Here is a 14,126-nt window from a genome sequence, read left to right as displayed (position 1 = left end):
GAGACCCTAGAGCAGTGGTTCTCAAGCTTCCTAATGCCGCGACCCTTTAATACAGTTCCTCATGTTGTGGTGACCCCCAACCATAAAATTATTTACCCAGTAATTATAATTCATGAAGTGTCGTTTTACCTTCAATACTGCCGCTTTCAGCACAGTAGCTGCTTTCAACACAGTAGCTGCTCTTTACACATCAGAAATATGTGTTTTCTGATGGTCTTAGGCGACCCCTGTGAAAGGGTCGTTCGACCCCCAGGTTGAGAACCACTGCCCTAGAGGGTTGAGGACCTCTGCTTTACAGAGAATGATTTGCATTTTCCCGATGACTGGAAGGCATTCTCTGACTGGACAAGGTGGAGAGCGTAATGCCACCACCCTGGCCTCTCCACCTGACTTCCTGTGTTCACGAAGCAGCAGAGCAACCGCTTGGCACAGGACCTGCAAGCAAGTGGAGATCACTGGAGAAGCCATGTCTAGTACAGCGATTTCCAGCTTCTAGAGGCATCCCACCGGTACGGTATATTCGGTAGTCCAAGCTGGAACAATGTATGAATGCCAAAAAAATGCCATACTTGGAATTCTTCTTTAAACTTTAAAATCAAAGGAGTCCTATAAGAAAACGATAATAGGATCTATAAGTCAAGATTACCATGACTTCACATATAACCAACTTTGTAACACCTGCCAATAACCAGCAACTACATCCACTACAAATGTAAGGAGCGCTCAATGTTCAGCACAAGAGAGGACAAGATATTGAAGTACAATCACCCGAAACCTAACTACACATTCAAGATTATAACCCAGCGAAGCAACACAATTGTTACACCCGCTTCCACCCCGGCTTTAAGAGGATCTCTGCCTATACAGACACTGTGATCTTATCATTTACACCTCGAAGGAATGATCAGAGGCTACACGTGGGATCGCCAGACCTGCCCACAAGGAGCGCCATCACACCGGCTCTGCCTGTGTGACCCTGCTGCATAGTATCCTCTATATGTAATAATGGCTGCAGAAATGCACAATTAACAACATCTATGGCCTACCATGACTTCATGTTTGCTGGGACAAACAACAGTAAAAAGTTGCAGAACTTTTGATAATTGGAGTCGCATTGTTTAGGCGACATTGAGTCATTTCTTTATTCTGGCTCACTATAAATGGTTCATATATATTAAGAGGAACCTCAGAAACAGATATTTAAAATTTATCATGGCTCCTTTATAGAGGATCTGTCATAAATTAGGGGGGGGGGTTGCCATTGGTCAATTGCAATCCACAGGACTGAACTCAAAGCCAGTAAAGTATCTATGGTCTTGCCTACTTCAGCGCCAACATTGGCCAGGCAACCGGAGGGCAACTAGTGGAGAGGAGATATGACAGCAGAAGGATGCTGTAGGCTTGGCCCTTACCCATACAAGCATAGGGTTGGTGTTTGCAGGCTTGGCCCTTACCCGTGCAAGCATAGGGTTGGTGTTTGCAGGCTTGGCCCTTACCCGTGCAAGCATGGGGTTGGTGTTTGCAGGCTTGGCCCTTACCCATGCAAGCATAGGGTTGGTGTTTGCAGGCTTGGCCCTTACCCGTGCAAGCATGGGGTTGGTGTTTGCAGGCTTGGCCCTTACCCGTGCAAGCATGGGGTTGGTGTTTGCAGGCTTGGCCCTTACCCATACAAGCATGGGGTTGGTGTTTGCAGGCTTGGCCCTTACCCGTGCAAGCACAGGGTTGGTGTTTGCAGGCTTGGCCCTTACCCATACAAGCACGGGTTTGGTGTTTGCAGGCTTGGCCTTTACCCATACAAGCATGGGGTTGGTGTTTGCAGGCTTGGCCCTTACCCGTGCAAGCATAGGGTTGGTGTTTGCAGGCTTGGCCCTTACCCGTGCAAGCATGGGGTTGGTGTTTGCAGGCTTGGCCCTTACCCATACAAGCATGGGGTTGGTGTTTGCAGGCTTGGCCCTTACCCATACAAGCATAGGGTTGGTGTTTGCAGGCTTGGCCCTTACCCACACAAGCATGGGGTTGGTGTTTGCAGGCTTGGCCTTTACCCATACAAGCATGGGGTTGGTGCTTGCAGGCTTGGCCTTTACCCACACAAGCATAAGGTTGGTGTTTGCAGGCTTGGCCTTTACCCGTACAAGCATAGGGTTGGTGTTTGCAGGCTTGGCCTTTACCCATACAAGCATAGGGGCTGATGAAATTATTATTATTTTAAAGTGACCCTTTCCTCTGTCCATGCAAATATTAATGAAAGGGTCATCTAACCCCTCACCCCCACCGTTTCCCTCATATAACAGTGCTGGTACCTAGTGATTGGACCAGTGCTGTCACATGAGGGTGGGTGGGGAAAAAGTCCTGTATAAGCTCTGACAAGTTGCACACAGGGCTGTTTCCCAGCTTCAAGAGTGTGAAAAGGAGAGCTGGGAATAGGGTGGGGGAACTCCCAAGAGCACTTTTTACTTTTCTTCGCATTGATCTAAGAAAAAAGACCATGCAACGTAGTAGGCAGCGGCCCCAGAAATGCATCTTCAGTTTGGGTTTTAATTTTACATAAGAGTAGAAATCTGAACACTAGAGATATAGGACGTCAGAAAATACAGGGAGTCATTTTAGCTACATCAATTGAGTCTCAGCTAGTAAAGGGCCTGGGATTCAAAGGACGGCTCAGAATGGCAGGCCTGGGTTCAGGGATCAAATAGGACACAGCTTGGCACAGTTCACCAGATATCAATACCAGTGCTTGGCAGAGACCTGTTTACATGGTCTAGGAGATCTGCCAAGTCATAGTAGGGGGCTCACTGACAGATACCACTACACTTTATAGTCATGTGGTCAGGATATTAACAAGTAAACAAGACTTAAGGTCAAAATGCAGCTCAACACATTTTAGAATAGAGAAAAGGTATATGAAGAATGAGTACATTTAAACTATAGGCTGGTTTAGAAAAAGGAGCCATGGATCTCATTCACGAGGGTACGAGGACGAGTTCTGTCACCTTATCAGAACTTGAACAATGGGAGATAAAGGCTCTTTTTATATTTGCCAGCACTTTAGAACCCAAAGTCCATTAAAATCCACCCTGGAAATCGACAGCTGGTGCAGGAGAGGGTCCTGTTAGAGTTACTTAGGAGCTGGAAGACAGCGTGTTTATCTGACAGTGAGGCAATTGAAAGACCCTCAAGGGGCGTCCCAACTTTGATTACTATGGCGGACCTGGCTGTACTGCAAACCTACGTATGTCTGATCCATACATCTTCAGAGACTTGTCAACTTTCACATACACATTTGTCAATGCCATTAGTAGCTACTAGGCAGTCTGTACCTTCCAAGGATGGAGTACAAGTCTTTCCATACATTGATGTAGGTGGGCTGTCGTGTGATTTACATGTTCTTTAACTTGGCACATAAAACCCAGGGCTGTGTGACGTCTGAGCCTAGAAGAGGTGCTGCTGTAAGCATCTATTCAGATCTATCGCTATCTCGGTCAATACTTCCCAAACAGCCTGTCTTGTCTTGGGTTCAGACTCCATGCAGTCCTCATTTCTACCATGGAAGTTAGCAAGTGCTGCAGGCTATATTCCTCAGCTCTCTCATGGAAGATAACAAAAGGAGACAAAACAGGGCCTCTAAATGTAGACGTCTAATAGATTTAATAGCAAATATGTTAGGCAACGCACATGTATAAAGAATACAACAGGCTCGCCCCTATTGTCTGTCATAAAACCAAGGGTGACTGGACTGCCATACAGCACAGGCAGATGCCGGGGCACTCAAGTGCGTCTCCGGCGTGGGTGGAGGAAGCTGGATGGCACCTCTGCCACTGGGAGCCGAAGACTGGAACTGACTTTGTGCATGCTCAGAAACGCATTGCAACCCCCTGGTGCCGTCAAGATGCCTTACGCTTGTGTTCCAGCCTTGCAGAGGCGCCGGCCAGCTTCCTCTATCCATGCCAGAGACAGACACTTGAGTGCCCCAGCGTCTTCCTGTGCTCTATGACGGTCCAGTCACCCTTGGTTTTAGGAAGAGCCTGTTATATTCTTTATACATGTGAGTTTCCTAACCTAGTCACTATTACATCTACACTTAGAGGAGCTGTGCTTTCTCTCCTTTGTTTGCATATCCAGAGCCAGCTTCTGCTCTCGTCTCAGCCTACTTTTAGTGGATGGACTTTTTATGAAGTACACAAACTGGACTATATTACTGACATTATTCCGGGACTATTCTCCTTAACCATGTTCTATGCACCCAACTTTCTAATATTGTTCTCCCATCGAAGTTATGGAGCTGAGAGTTACAGACGTATTCCTCAGCTCTCCCAAAGAAGTTAGCAAGTTGAGAGCTATAGACCTTATTCCTTGGCTCTCCCATGAAAATTAGTGAGCCAAGGGCTACAGACCATATTCCTCAGCTCTTCCATGGAAGTTATCGAGCCAAGGGCTACAGACCCTATTCCTCAGATCTTCCATGGAAGTTATCGAGCCAAGGACTACAGGCCATATTCCTCAGCTCTCCCATGGAAGTTATCCAGCTGAGAGATAAGGACCTTATTCCTCAGCTCTCCCATGGAAGTTATCGAGCCAAGGACTACAGACCCTATTCCTCAGCTCTCCCATGGAAGTTATCGAGCCGAGGGCTACAGACCATATTCCTCAGCTCTGCCATGGAATTTATTGAGCCGAGGGCTACTGACCAAATTCCTCAGCTCTCCCATGGAAGTTATCGAGCCGAGGGCTACAGACCATATTCCCCAGCTCTTCCATGGAAGTTATCGAGCTGAGAGCTAAGGACCTTATTCTTTTGCTCTCCCATGGAAGTTATCGAACCGAGGGCTACAGACCATATTCCTCAGCTCTCCCAAGGAAGTTATCGAACCAAGGGCTACAGACCATATTCTTCAGCTCTGCCATGGAATTTATTGAGCCGAGGGCTACAGACCAAATTCCTCAGCTCTCCCATGGAAGTTATCAAGCCGAGGGCTACAGACCATATTCCTCAGCTCTGCCATGGAATTTATTGAGCCGAGGGCTACTGACCAAATTCCTCAGCTCTCCCATGGAAGTTATCAAGCCGAGGGCTACAGACCATATTCCTCAGCTCTGCCATGGAATTTATTGAGCCGAGGGCTACTGACCAAATTCCTCAGCTCTCCCATGGAAGTTATCGAGCCGAGGGCTACAGACCATATTCCCCAGCTCTTCCATGGAAGTTATCGAGCTGAGAGCTAAGGACCTTATTCTTTTGCTCTCCCATGGAAGTTATCGAACCGAGGGCTACAGACCATATTCCTCAGCTCTCCCAAGGAAGTTATCGAACCAAGGGCTACAGACCATATTCCTCAGCTCTGCCATGGAAGTTATCGAACCAAGGGCTACAGACCATATTCCTCAGCTCTGCCATGGAAGTTATCCAGCTGAGAGATAAGGACCTTATTGTTCAGCTCTTCCATGGAAGTTATCGAGCTTGGAAGTTAGCAACCTTTCTTTGCAGGGAGGACCGCTTTTATAGTTTCAAAAACAGCAACAGAGCTCTTCAATTCTCCAGCACTCTTGTAGAAGTTAACAAGCTCTGCATGTCGCTAAAGTCGCCCCTTACCATTATTAAGTGGAAAGAACATAAAACGTTCCTGAGCCATCCCCACATTTACCATATTTTTTCAACTTTTACATCAATATTAGCACAACCGTTCAAACATGTCGACGCATTTCACCTTCGGTCACTAGCTACCACGGAAGCATGGCACAAGGTATGCACTATGCTTCTTATTTACAAACAAGCAGCCCAAAACAACGACTCTACATACACGAACACCTACCTACTGCACTTACCTACTCAGGAAAACCCTGACGAAAACTGTTGCTAAGCGTCCCCTTTTTTTTTTTCTTAAGATCTAGTTATGGATTGACTTACAGTATCGGTGCTACTTATCAACTGCAAGTTTTATTAATTTGATGCCCGTTTCTAAAAAAAGTAAGGAAAAAATGAAAAAAAAAAATTAAGGAAAGGAAAATGCCTCCTCCCCTTCACTGCGGTCAATACAGAGGTATTTAAAAATATATATTTTATCTTTCAGCGTCTCAGGGGGTTGAGTGTCAGTCAGTGCCTTGATTATGGAGATAGAAGGGAACTGGTGATGGAAAATGTGCTATATCCCAGGACCCGGATTGCCTGCAGGATCAAAACATGCACTTTAGGCCTTTTCTCACAAAATCGAAAAGATTCAAATTTAAAACATTCTAAACAATAATACAACGATGACGGCAAAAAAAAAAAAAAGAAAAAAAAAAAAAAAAAGAAGCACTGTTCTTCCTTCATATCTGTATTAAGTGTCTCCACAGGCAGCGGACTCATGTTGATACAACAAATGTTTATCACTGATGCGTTTCCATAGTGCAAGACGGTGTACAATCTCTTCTCTGGCCCATGTGATGGGTCACACGAAGCTCAGCAAAGGTGATCGGTCATCTGGGACATCAGCAAAACAGAAAAGAAGAGAGAAAATGAAAAATAGAAAAAAAAAAATGTACGATGTCAGCTGCTTCAGGAAGCAGGCGGGCCTCAAGGCTTTGGGCCCAGCCCGGTCCTTAGTGTCACGGAGTGTGAGTCTGTGGATTAGAGTCTTATGGAGTTTATAGCACAATGCTGTCTTGTGCTTTGTTAGTCAGTTACTTCCAGGTGAGTCTTTGACATATTTGGCTAATGGCTTTAGTTTTCACTTTTATTTATTTATTCTTTTTTTTAAAAGGTTGGCAACTGGTTGAAGAGTGGCGGGAGCTGGCCGGACGTTATTTGACCTTCTGGGCCCACTTTAAGTCGTCTGACCGCGGTTTCTCCCCCGTGACGCCGTGGATGATCTCTTCGAGCCGTCGCCAGAATCCGATCTTTTCTAGCGGGTAGTTCAACCAACCTTGACCGGAGATACAAAGAATAAAAGGGTTAGAATGGTGATTGATGAGACCAGTATATTGCTGCTCACACAGCTTAGATACATTCTCCTTTTAATTGATCAGGCACTAAATAGTGGGAGGGACTACATCAGAGCAAGCCGAATATAGAAACCCAAGGAGGTAGATTTACTAAAACTGGAGCACTCAAAATCTGGTGCAGCTGTGCATGGCAGCCAATCAGCTTCTAACTTCAGATTGTTCAATTAACTTCGGCAATAAAACCTGCAAGCTGATTGGTTTCTATGCCCAGCTGCACCAGATTCTGTATGCACCATGAAGTTTTAGTAAAGAAACCCCCCAAAAAAGTCAACCATGCCTATGCCTGTCCGCAGCATTGCATCATGCCAAGTGCACAATGTACCTAACCGTTTTTTTCCTGGTTTATCTTTATACCACGTCAGCTTTAGCATGCTAGGGAGCAGTGGACACCTCTCATTTAATTCAAATTTGTGCTTTTCCTGTTAGAGGACTACAGGCATCAAATGTTACTTTCATAACAAAGGGTTGTAGGTCATATGATGTTTTTTGCACCTATAGCTTAGCAGAGTTCTCCTTTAAAGCTGATGTTTAGTTATAGTAGAATTCCAGGCTGAACCTGACTAGCCTTAAAAATGATCCCTCCCACCTCCTAACACCTATGCTGTCTAGTCCGTGTAAAAAGGTCTGGTCACCTGACGCCCTGTGTCAACCAGCAGCAGCTGCAGGGGAGAGAGCCTGGGAGCGGAGACATCGCCCATAAGAACCAAAGTCCCAGTCGTTGTCAGCATTCCCTCCTCCAGCCACCACTGCAGAAAGATGAGTATACTTACCTATTTTTCAGTCTGCTCTAGTCACACGAACTCCCCTGTGTCAGCTAGCAGTGGTTGCAGGGGAGAGGGGAGAGTTCTCTGACAACGCCTGGGCTCCTATAGCCCATCCATTGTGTTTGTCAGTGTGTGTGTGTCTGTGTCAGTGTGTGTGTCTGTGTGTGCATGTCTCTCAGTGTGTGTCAGTGTGTGTCTGTGTGTGTGTGTCAGTGTCGGTGTGTGTGTGTCAGTGTCGGTGTGTGTGTGTCTGTGTCGGTGTGTGTGTGTCCGTCAACGCGTGTGTGTGTGTCCGTCAACGCGTGTGTGTGTGTCCGTCAACGCGTGTGTGTGTGTGTCCGTCAACGCGTGTGTGTGTGTGTCCGTCAACGCGTGTGTGTGTGTGTGTGTCCGTCAACGCGTGTGTGTGTGTGTGTGTCCGTCAACGCGTGTGTGTGTGTGTGTGTGTCCGTCAACGCGTGTGGTGTGTGTGTCCGTCAACGCGTGTGTGTGTGTGTCCGTCAACGCGTGTGTGTGTGTGTCCGTCAACGCGTGTGTGTGTGTGTCCGTCAACGCGTGTGTGTGTGTGTCCGTCAACGCGTGTGTGTGTGTGTCCGTCAACGCGTGTGTGTGTGTGTCCGTCAACGCTGTGTGTGTGTGTCCGTCAACGCGTGTGTGTGTGTGTCCGTCAACGCGTGTGTGTGTGTGTCCGTCAACGCGTGTGTGTGTCCGTCAACGCGTGTGTGTGTCAGTCAACGCGTGTGTGTGTCAGTGTGTGTGTGTGTGTCAGTACACGGACCAGTTAGGAGCAACAATATGCACTGAGCTGAAGGACCAGCTTATCTTCCAGTCAAAGATCATCTCACCACAATGCCACGAGGCTGCAGGCCACGGCGTCTGAAACCGATGACACTTGACGCTGAAATCACTTACCTGTCGTTATACAGAAATAGGTTTCGTGCGGAGACACGTGATGGATGCGGTGGTGTTTGCGGGGTAAGATGATGTGCCAGTCTTGGAGGAAGACCACCCAGGAAGGAAGACCGAAGTAGGTGTGAGACCACTTGTGAATCTGGTTGGTGAGCGTGACAAACATGGCCAAAGCGAATATGAAGCAGTCGGTGGCGTAGGACTTATAGATGAGATCTGCGATAGAAGAGACGGGTGACAAAATATGGAAATGGTTATGTACGTCATTGCTGTTCGTAAGAGTAAAAGAGCTACAAAGTGCAATATCCCTTAGCAACCAACATAGAAGGGGACCAGGACATTCTCAGCCTCCTTGTGATGGGGATACTAGTGTGTGTGTCTATAACATGCAGCACAGCGGCTAAATGGTTAGCACTTCCACCTGGCAGCACTCGGGTCGTCGGTTCGAATCCCAACCACAGCACCACCTGCCTGGAGCTTGCATGTTTTCCCTGTGCGGGTTTCCTCTGGGTACTCCGGTTTCCTCCCACACTCCAAAGACATGCTGGTAGGTGAATTGGCTCCTGTCTAGATTGTCCCTAGTATGTATGAATGTGAGTTAGGGACCTTAGATGGTACAACCCATGAGGGTTAGGGACTGATGTGAATGTACAATATATATGTAAAGTGCTGCGTAAATTGATGGCGCTATATAAGTACCTGAAATAAAATAAATAAATAACACCAGTTGCATTTTTTTTGGGGGGGGCGGGGGGGGGGATATAGGGGAAAAGGTACGAACCTCAAACCCCTGTTTTTCCTTTGGTCTGAGACATCTTATGGGAGATTTCCCTCACTTCCTGCACTGGTGGCAAACGTCCCAATACAGGAAGTTAGGGGAGATCTCCAATAGTGACACGGAAGTTCAAGGTGGTTCCTCCAATGCTCTCATTGCCACCGATGTCTCTACTGGAGGTTTCTCCTCTCACTTTCAATACTGGCCAGGAAAGTTTTCACCTGGAGGAGAAAGAAGAAGAAGGGGGAGAAAGAAGAAGAAGGAGGAGAAAGAAGAAGAAGGAGGAGAAGAAGAAGAAGGAGGAGAAAGAAGAAGAAGGAGGAGAAAGAAGAAGAAGAAGAAGAAGAAGAAGAAGAAGGAGGAGAAGGAAGAAGAAAGGAGGAGGAGGAGGAGAAGGAGGAGAAGGAAGAAGAAAGGAGGAGGAGGAGAAGGAGAAGGAGGAGAAGGAAGAAGAAAGGAGGAGGAGGAGAAGGAGGAGAAGGAAGAAGAAAGGAGGAGGAGGAGAAGGAAGAAGAAAGGAGGAGGAGGAGAAGGAAGAAGAAAGGAGGAGGAGGAGGAGAAGGAAGAAGAAAGGAGGAGGAGGAGGAGGAGGAGAAGGAAGAAGAAAGGAGGAGGAGGAGGAGGAGAAGGAAGAAGAAAGGAGGAGGAGGAGGAGGAGAAGGAAGAAGGAAAGGAGGAGGAGGAGGAGGAGAAGGAAGAAGAAAGGAGGAGGAGGAGGAGGAGGAGAAGGAAGAAGCAAAGAGGAGGAGGAGGAGAAGGAAGAAGAAAAGAGGAGGAAGAGGAGGAGGAGAAGGAAGAAGAAAAGAGGAGGAAGAGGAGGAGAAGGAAGAAGAAGAAGAAGAAAGGAGGAGGAGAAGGAAGAGGAGGAGAAGGAAGAAGAAGGAAGAAGAAAGGAGGAGGAGGAGAAGGAAGAAGGAAGAGGAGAAGAAGGAAGAAGAGAGGAGGAGGAGGAGGAGAGGAAGAAAGAAGGAAGAAGAGAGGAGGAGGGAGGAGAAGAAGGAAGAAGAAAGGAGGAGGAGGAGAAGGAAGAGGAGGAGAAGGAGAAGAAGGAAGAGAAGGAAGAAGAAGGAAGAAGAGAGGAGGAGGAGGAGGAGGAGAAGAAGGAAGAGGAGAAGGAAGTAGAAGGAAGAAGAAAGGAGGAGGAGGAGGAGAAGGAAGAGGAGGAGAAGGAAGAGGAGAAGGAAGTAGAAGAAAGAAGAAAGGAGGAGGAGGAGGAGGAGGAGGAGAAGGAAGAAGAGAGGAGGAGGAGGAGGAGGAGGAGAAGGAAGAGAAGGAGAAGGAAGAATAAGGAAGAAGAGAGGAGGAGGAGGAGGAGAAGAGGAAGAAGAAGGAGGAGGAGGAAGGAGGAGAAGAAGAAGGAAGAAGAAAGGAGGAGGAGGAGGAGGAAGAAGAAGGAAGGAGAAGGGAGCAGGAGGGGAGGAGGAGAAGAAAAAGTATAAAACTCCCCAACTCTGTTAAAACTAAATCGTCATCGAATTGCCTTTAAAAATAGGCAGTTGAGCCGTGGTTTTACTGCACTCCCCCGACCACACCCCTTAAGTTAACACAGCAGCTGGGGGGGGGGGGGGGGGTTGGACACAAAAATTATACCCACCGTGGCATTCTGCAGGCATTACTGCCACCGAACACAACCTATTAAAGTGAAGGCAGTCACGCTACAACCACCCTAAAACGGTCTGCAAAGCACACAGTTGTGGCACAGTGGTGCAGGCTTTTCAGATCACACATTTTCCTTTTTTTAATTCTCACAGAGCTTACAGAAATGTCACAAGTGACATCTGAATACAGTTCTATTCACTGCAGCCGCGTTGTGATAAAAGGTGGTTTGCGATGTAACCCGCTGCACAAAAAAAAAAAAAAAAAGTACTTTTCTCTTTCAGCAAACACTACGGAAATGCTGCTATGTGAACACTATAGGAAACATGCTGTTCATTGGTGCTGTGCACTAAATAGCTACCAGTGGAGCCCCAGGCAACTGGTGTGAAGTAGTAAGTACCACCTGCTATGTAACGAATTTTCATAGTTCCAAAACATACAGACCGACATCCTTTAATTCGCTGCTAAAGTAATTTTGAATAGTGATCTAAAACCGATCGATTTGCAGTTATCCGATCAGCAGCATTCAGGAGGTTGTTGCTATGGAAACCAAATAACATTGTCATGGCGTCACCAGCATGGACTCCAGGTGGTGGCAGAGAAAAGGGACGGCCCGTTTCTCCCACGTTGGAGCTATTTATAATCGCTGGTAATGGTGTCACTACTGAGAGCAATAGGTCACGGTTACCAATGATATCACATTGGTCGGGAGATCTGCTGCAAAAACCAGTGCGACTCCGCACTGGAAGAACAGGCTATGGGCAGTACAGGCAGCTTCTCCAACAAACACTTTGGGTATGTAGGGTCCTTTGTGTGCAAATTCTAGGATACAGAATGAGTATATAGATGGGACATATCCCACACGTGGTATTGGCTATACTTGATCTACTCTCCGAAAATAGAGTTTCACAATTCTGCACATCACCTAAACCAGGGGTAGGCAACCTGCCGCTCTCCAGCTGTTGTGGAACTACATTTCCCATGAGGCATTGCAAAATTACAAAACTGACAGTTACAGCTATGACTTGCAGAGGCATGATGGAACTTGTAGTCCTGCAACCGCTGGAGAGCCTCAGGTTGCCTACCCCTGACCTAAACAAAAGGTATTAAGTTCAGCGATTTCTCCCTGCACCAAGTCTGAGGACTCGCACGGACGCTTCGGTTTGCCTCCAGGAGCCGGAGTTTGGACGGCTTGGAACCAGGGGCGGGCTGACCATTTCGAAACTCGGGCACTGCCCGAGGTCAGTAGGGGGCCCCATGAGATGCCCCTGGTACCTTTTTCATAGGCTTTTTTGAGTTTGGGCAAGGACACAGGGGCCCCATGATCCCCAATTGCCCGGGGGCCCCATGAGTTGTCAGTCCGCCCCTGCTCGGAACAGAGCAACTTGTTTCGTGTCATCTAAGCAGTGGCAAACCTGGTTATGTCTCCCTAGCCAAATATCCACTGGCCTGATTGGATCAGCTGCAATGAGACGTAAATGGATAAGTTCACCTTTTTGGAAAAAAATAAATAAATAAATAAATGAACATTTTTTGCAGGAAGAAATAAAATGTACATTTATTACTTTTTGACCCACAGGAGCCTGGAAAGAAATGCACCCGTGATCAGTGAATGCCAGACTCCTGCAGACAAGCCCTGTGGCTATCAGCCGGTACCTGCATACCGTCTGCAGGGATTGTGAATGAACCACGAGACTGCTGATCAGAGACCGCGCAGTTCACTCAGCACTACAAGCATGGTTGTACTTGTAGTTCAGATTATTCACAGGAAGCTGTGAATGAATAATGACCCGGCTGTATGGGCGGAGCCCCGCACGGACGCGTTATTTTCAAATGGTGAAAGCGGGCGCAGGAAGAAGCCGCCAGTGCTACACAACAGCGCCATGGGAGGGATTCTCCAATCCTGTGATGTGTTGAGGGAGGAATCAAGCAATGTTCTTCCCTTCAGCCTGGAGTTGAAGGAAAGAAAACTGCATAACGTACGGCCTACCTTAGGGACTCAAAGTAATTAAAAGCAGATAAGAAGCAAGACAGCCAGGAAACAAATATATTCACACAGATCACAAGCAGCAACCCATTCATATCTCACATAACATGTTCCCTTTAATACTGGAAGGATAAATCCTAAGATTTCCCATTCAGAAAGTAAACTCCCTAAAGTGATATGGTAAATCCGGCACTCACATATATTACCTGGTGAGTGGCTGATGAATTTAAAGGCCAGACAGGACAGGGGAATGATGGTCAGCATGCAGTTATCTCCGTTGGTTTCTATGAAGTCGTGCCGGGTGATGGCAGTGGGATCGATATGATGTTCCCGGAAGGGTCTGATGAAGGCCTGGAACAATGAGAATTAACAAATGAGTACAGATACATTACAATTACATAAACATAATCACATTGTTTCCAAAACGTAATAAAGTTCGGTTTTGGAGGGGGAAGGAATTCTCAAACACACACCAATGACATCACATGACAGGAAGTCAATGGAGAACAGCTATTAGCCTGTAATGACTGATCACAAACAAAGTCACTGAGCTTTGCATCACAGCAACTAAATGTTATCTGCATAAAACTGAAAACTCTCTCCAAAATCTCTGAGAACAGCACAAGTATTAGAAACAACCTGGATTTCAGGTCAACAAACCTTGTAAAACATAGGAGAATCTAAGCCTGAGTGTAGGCAGGTGCAGTCTGTTTTCTCCACTCTAGGTGGCGCTTGACACGAGCGGTACTGGAGCTGGAGAGGAAGTCAAGTGAAACCTGGTTTCTCTATGGTTTCCTCGGTCCCCTGCAGCAGCATACTGGTTGGCTAGGCTGCATTCAGGTGACTGGCAGCCATCTTGGCTCAAGCAGAGTCTACTTAAAGGATGAGTGCACCTTTCGTAACATGTTACACCCACATTCAGGATATAACATGTTACAAAGGGACCTGCCCCTGCACCCCCCCTCCCCTCCCGGTCCCCCTGCTGTGACAGCTAGCTGGGGATCTTCTTCCCCTGCTAGCTGTGACAATTTAAAAATAGACGCAGCCATAAGGGGCTCCGTCCGACCGTGTCTACCATTCGCAGTGTTCTGTGAATGAGAAAACTACAAGTCCCAGC

General features: G+C 47.1%; 1 protein-coding gene across 1 annotated transcript in view; it reads right to left on the bottom strand.

The window, feature by feature from the left end:
- Positions 1–5,913: 5,913 nt before the first annotated feature.
- Positions 5,914–14,126, bottom strand: part of PEDS1 (plasmanylethanolamine desaturase 1) — a 31,133-nt gene continuing 22,920 nt past the window's right edge. Inside the window, exons 3-5 of the mRNA XM_089667142.1 lie at positions 13,216–13,360; positions 8,655–8,867; positions 5,914–6,899 (exon numbers count right to left, since the gene is read on the bottom strand). Of these exons, the coding sequence (XP_089523268.1) occupies positions 6,778–6,899; positions 8,655–8,867; positions 13,216–13,360 (480 nt within the window). The 3' untranslated portion in view covers positions 5,914–6,777. The remainder of the gene's footprint in view (positions 6,900–8,654; positions 8,868–13,215; positions 13,361–14,126) is intronic.

The sequence above is a fragment of the Staurois parvus genome, unplaced genomic scaffold (genome assembly GCF_062004578.1).
Source record: "Staurois parvus isolate SC_StPar_1 unplaced genomic scaffold, SC_StPar_1.0 ptg003055l, whole genome shotgun sequence".
Taxonomy (NCBI): domain Eukaryota; kingdom Metazoa; phylum Chordata; class Amphibia; order Anura; family Ranidae; genus Staurois; species Staurois parvus.
The sequence above is the reverse complement of the archived record's forward strand: the minus strand, read 5'-3'. Positions and strand labels throughout refer to the sequence as shown.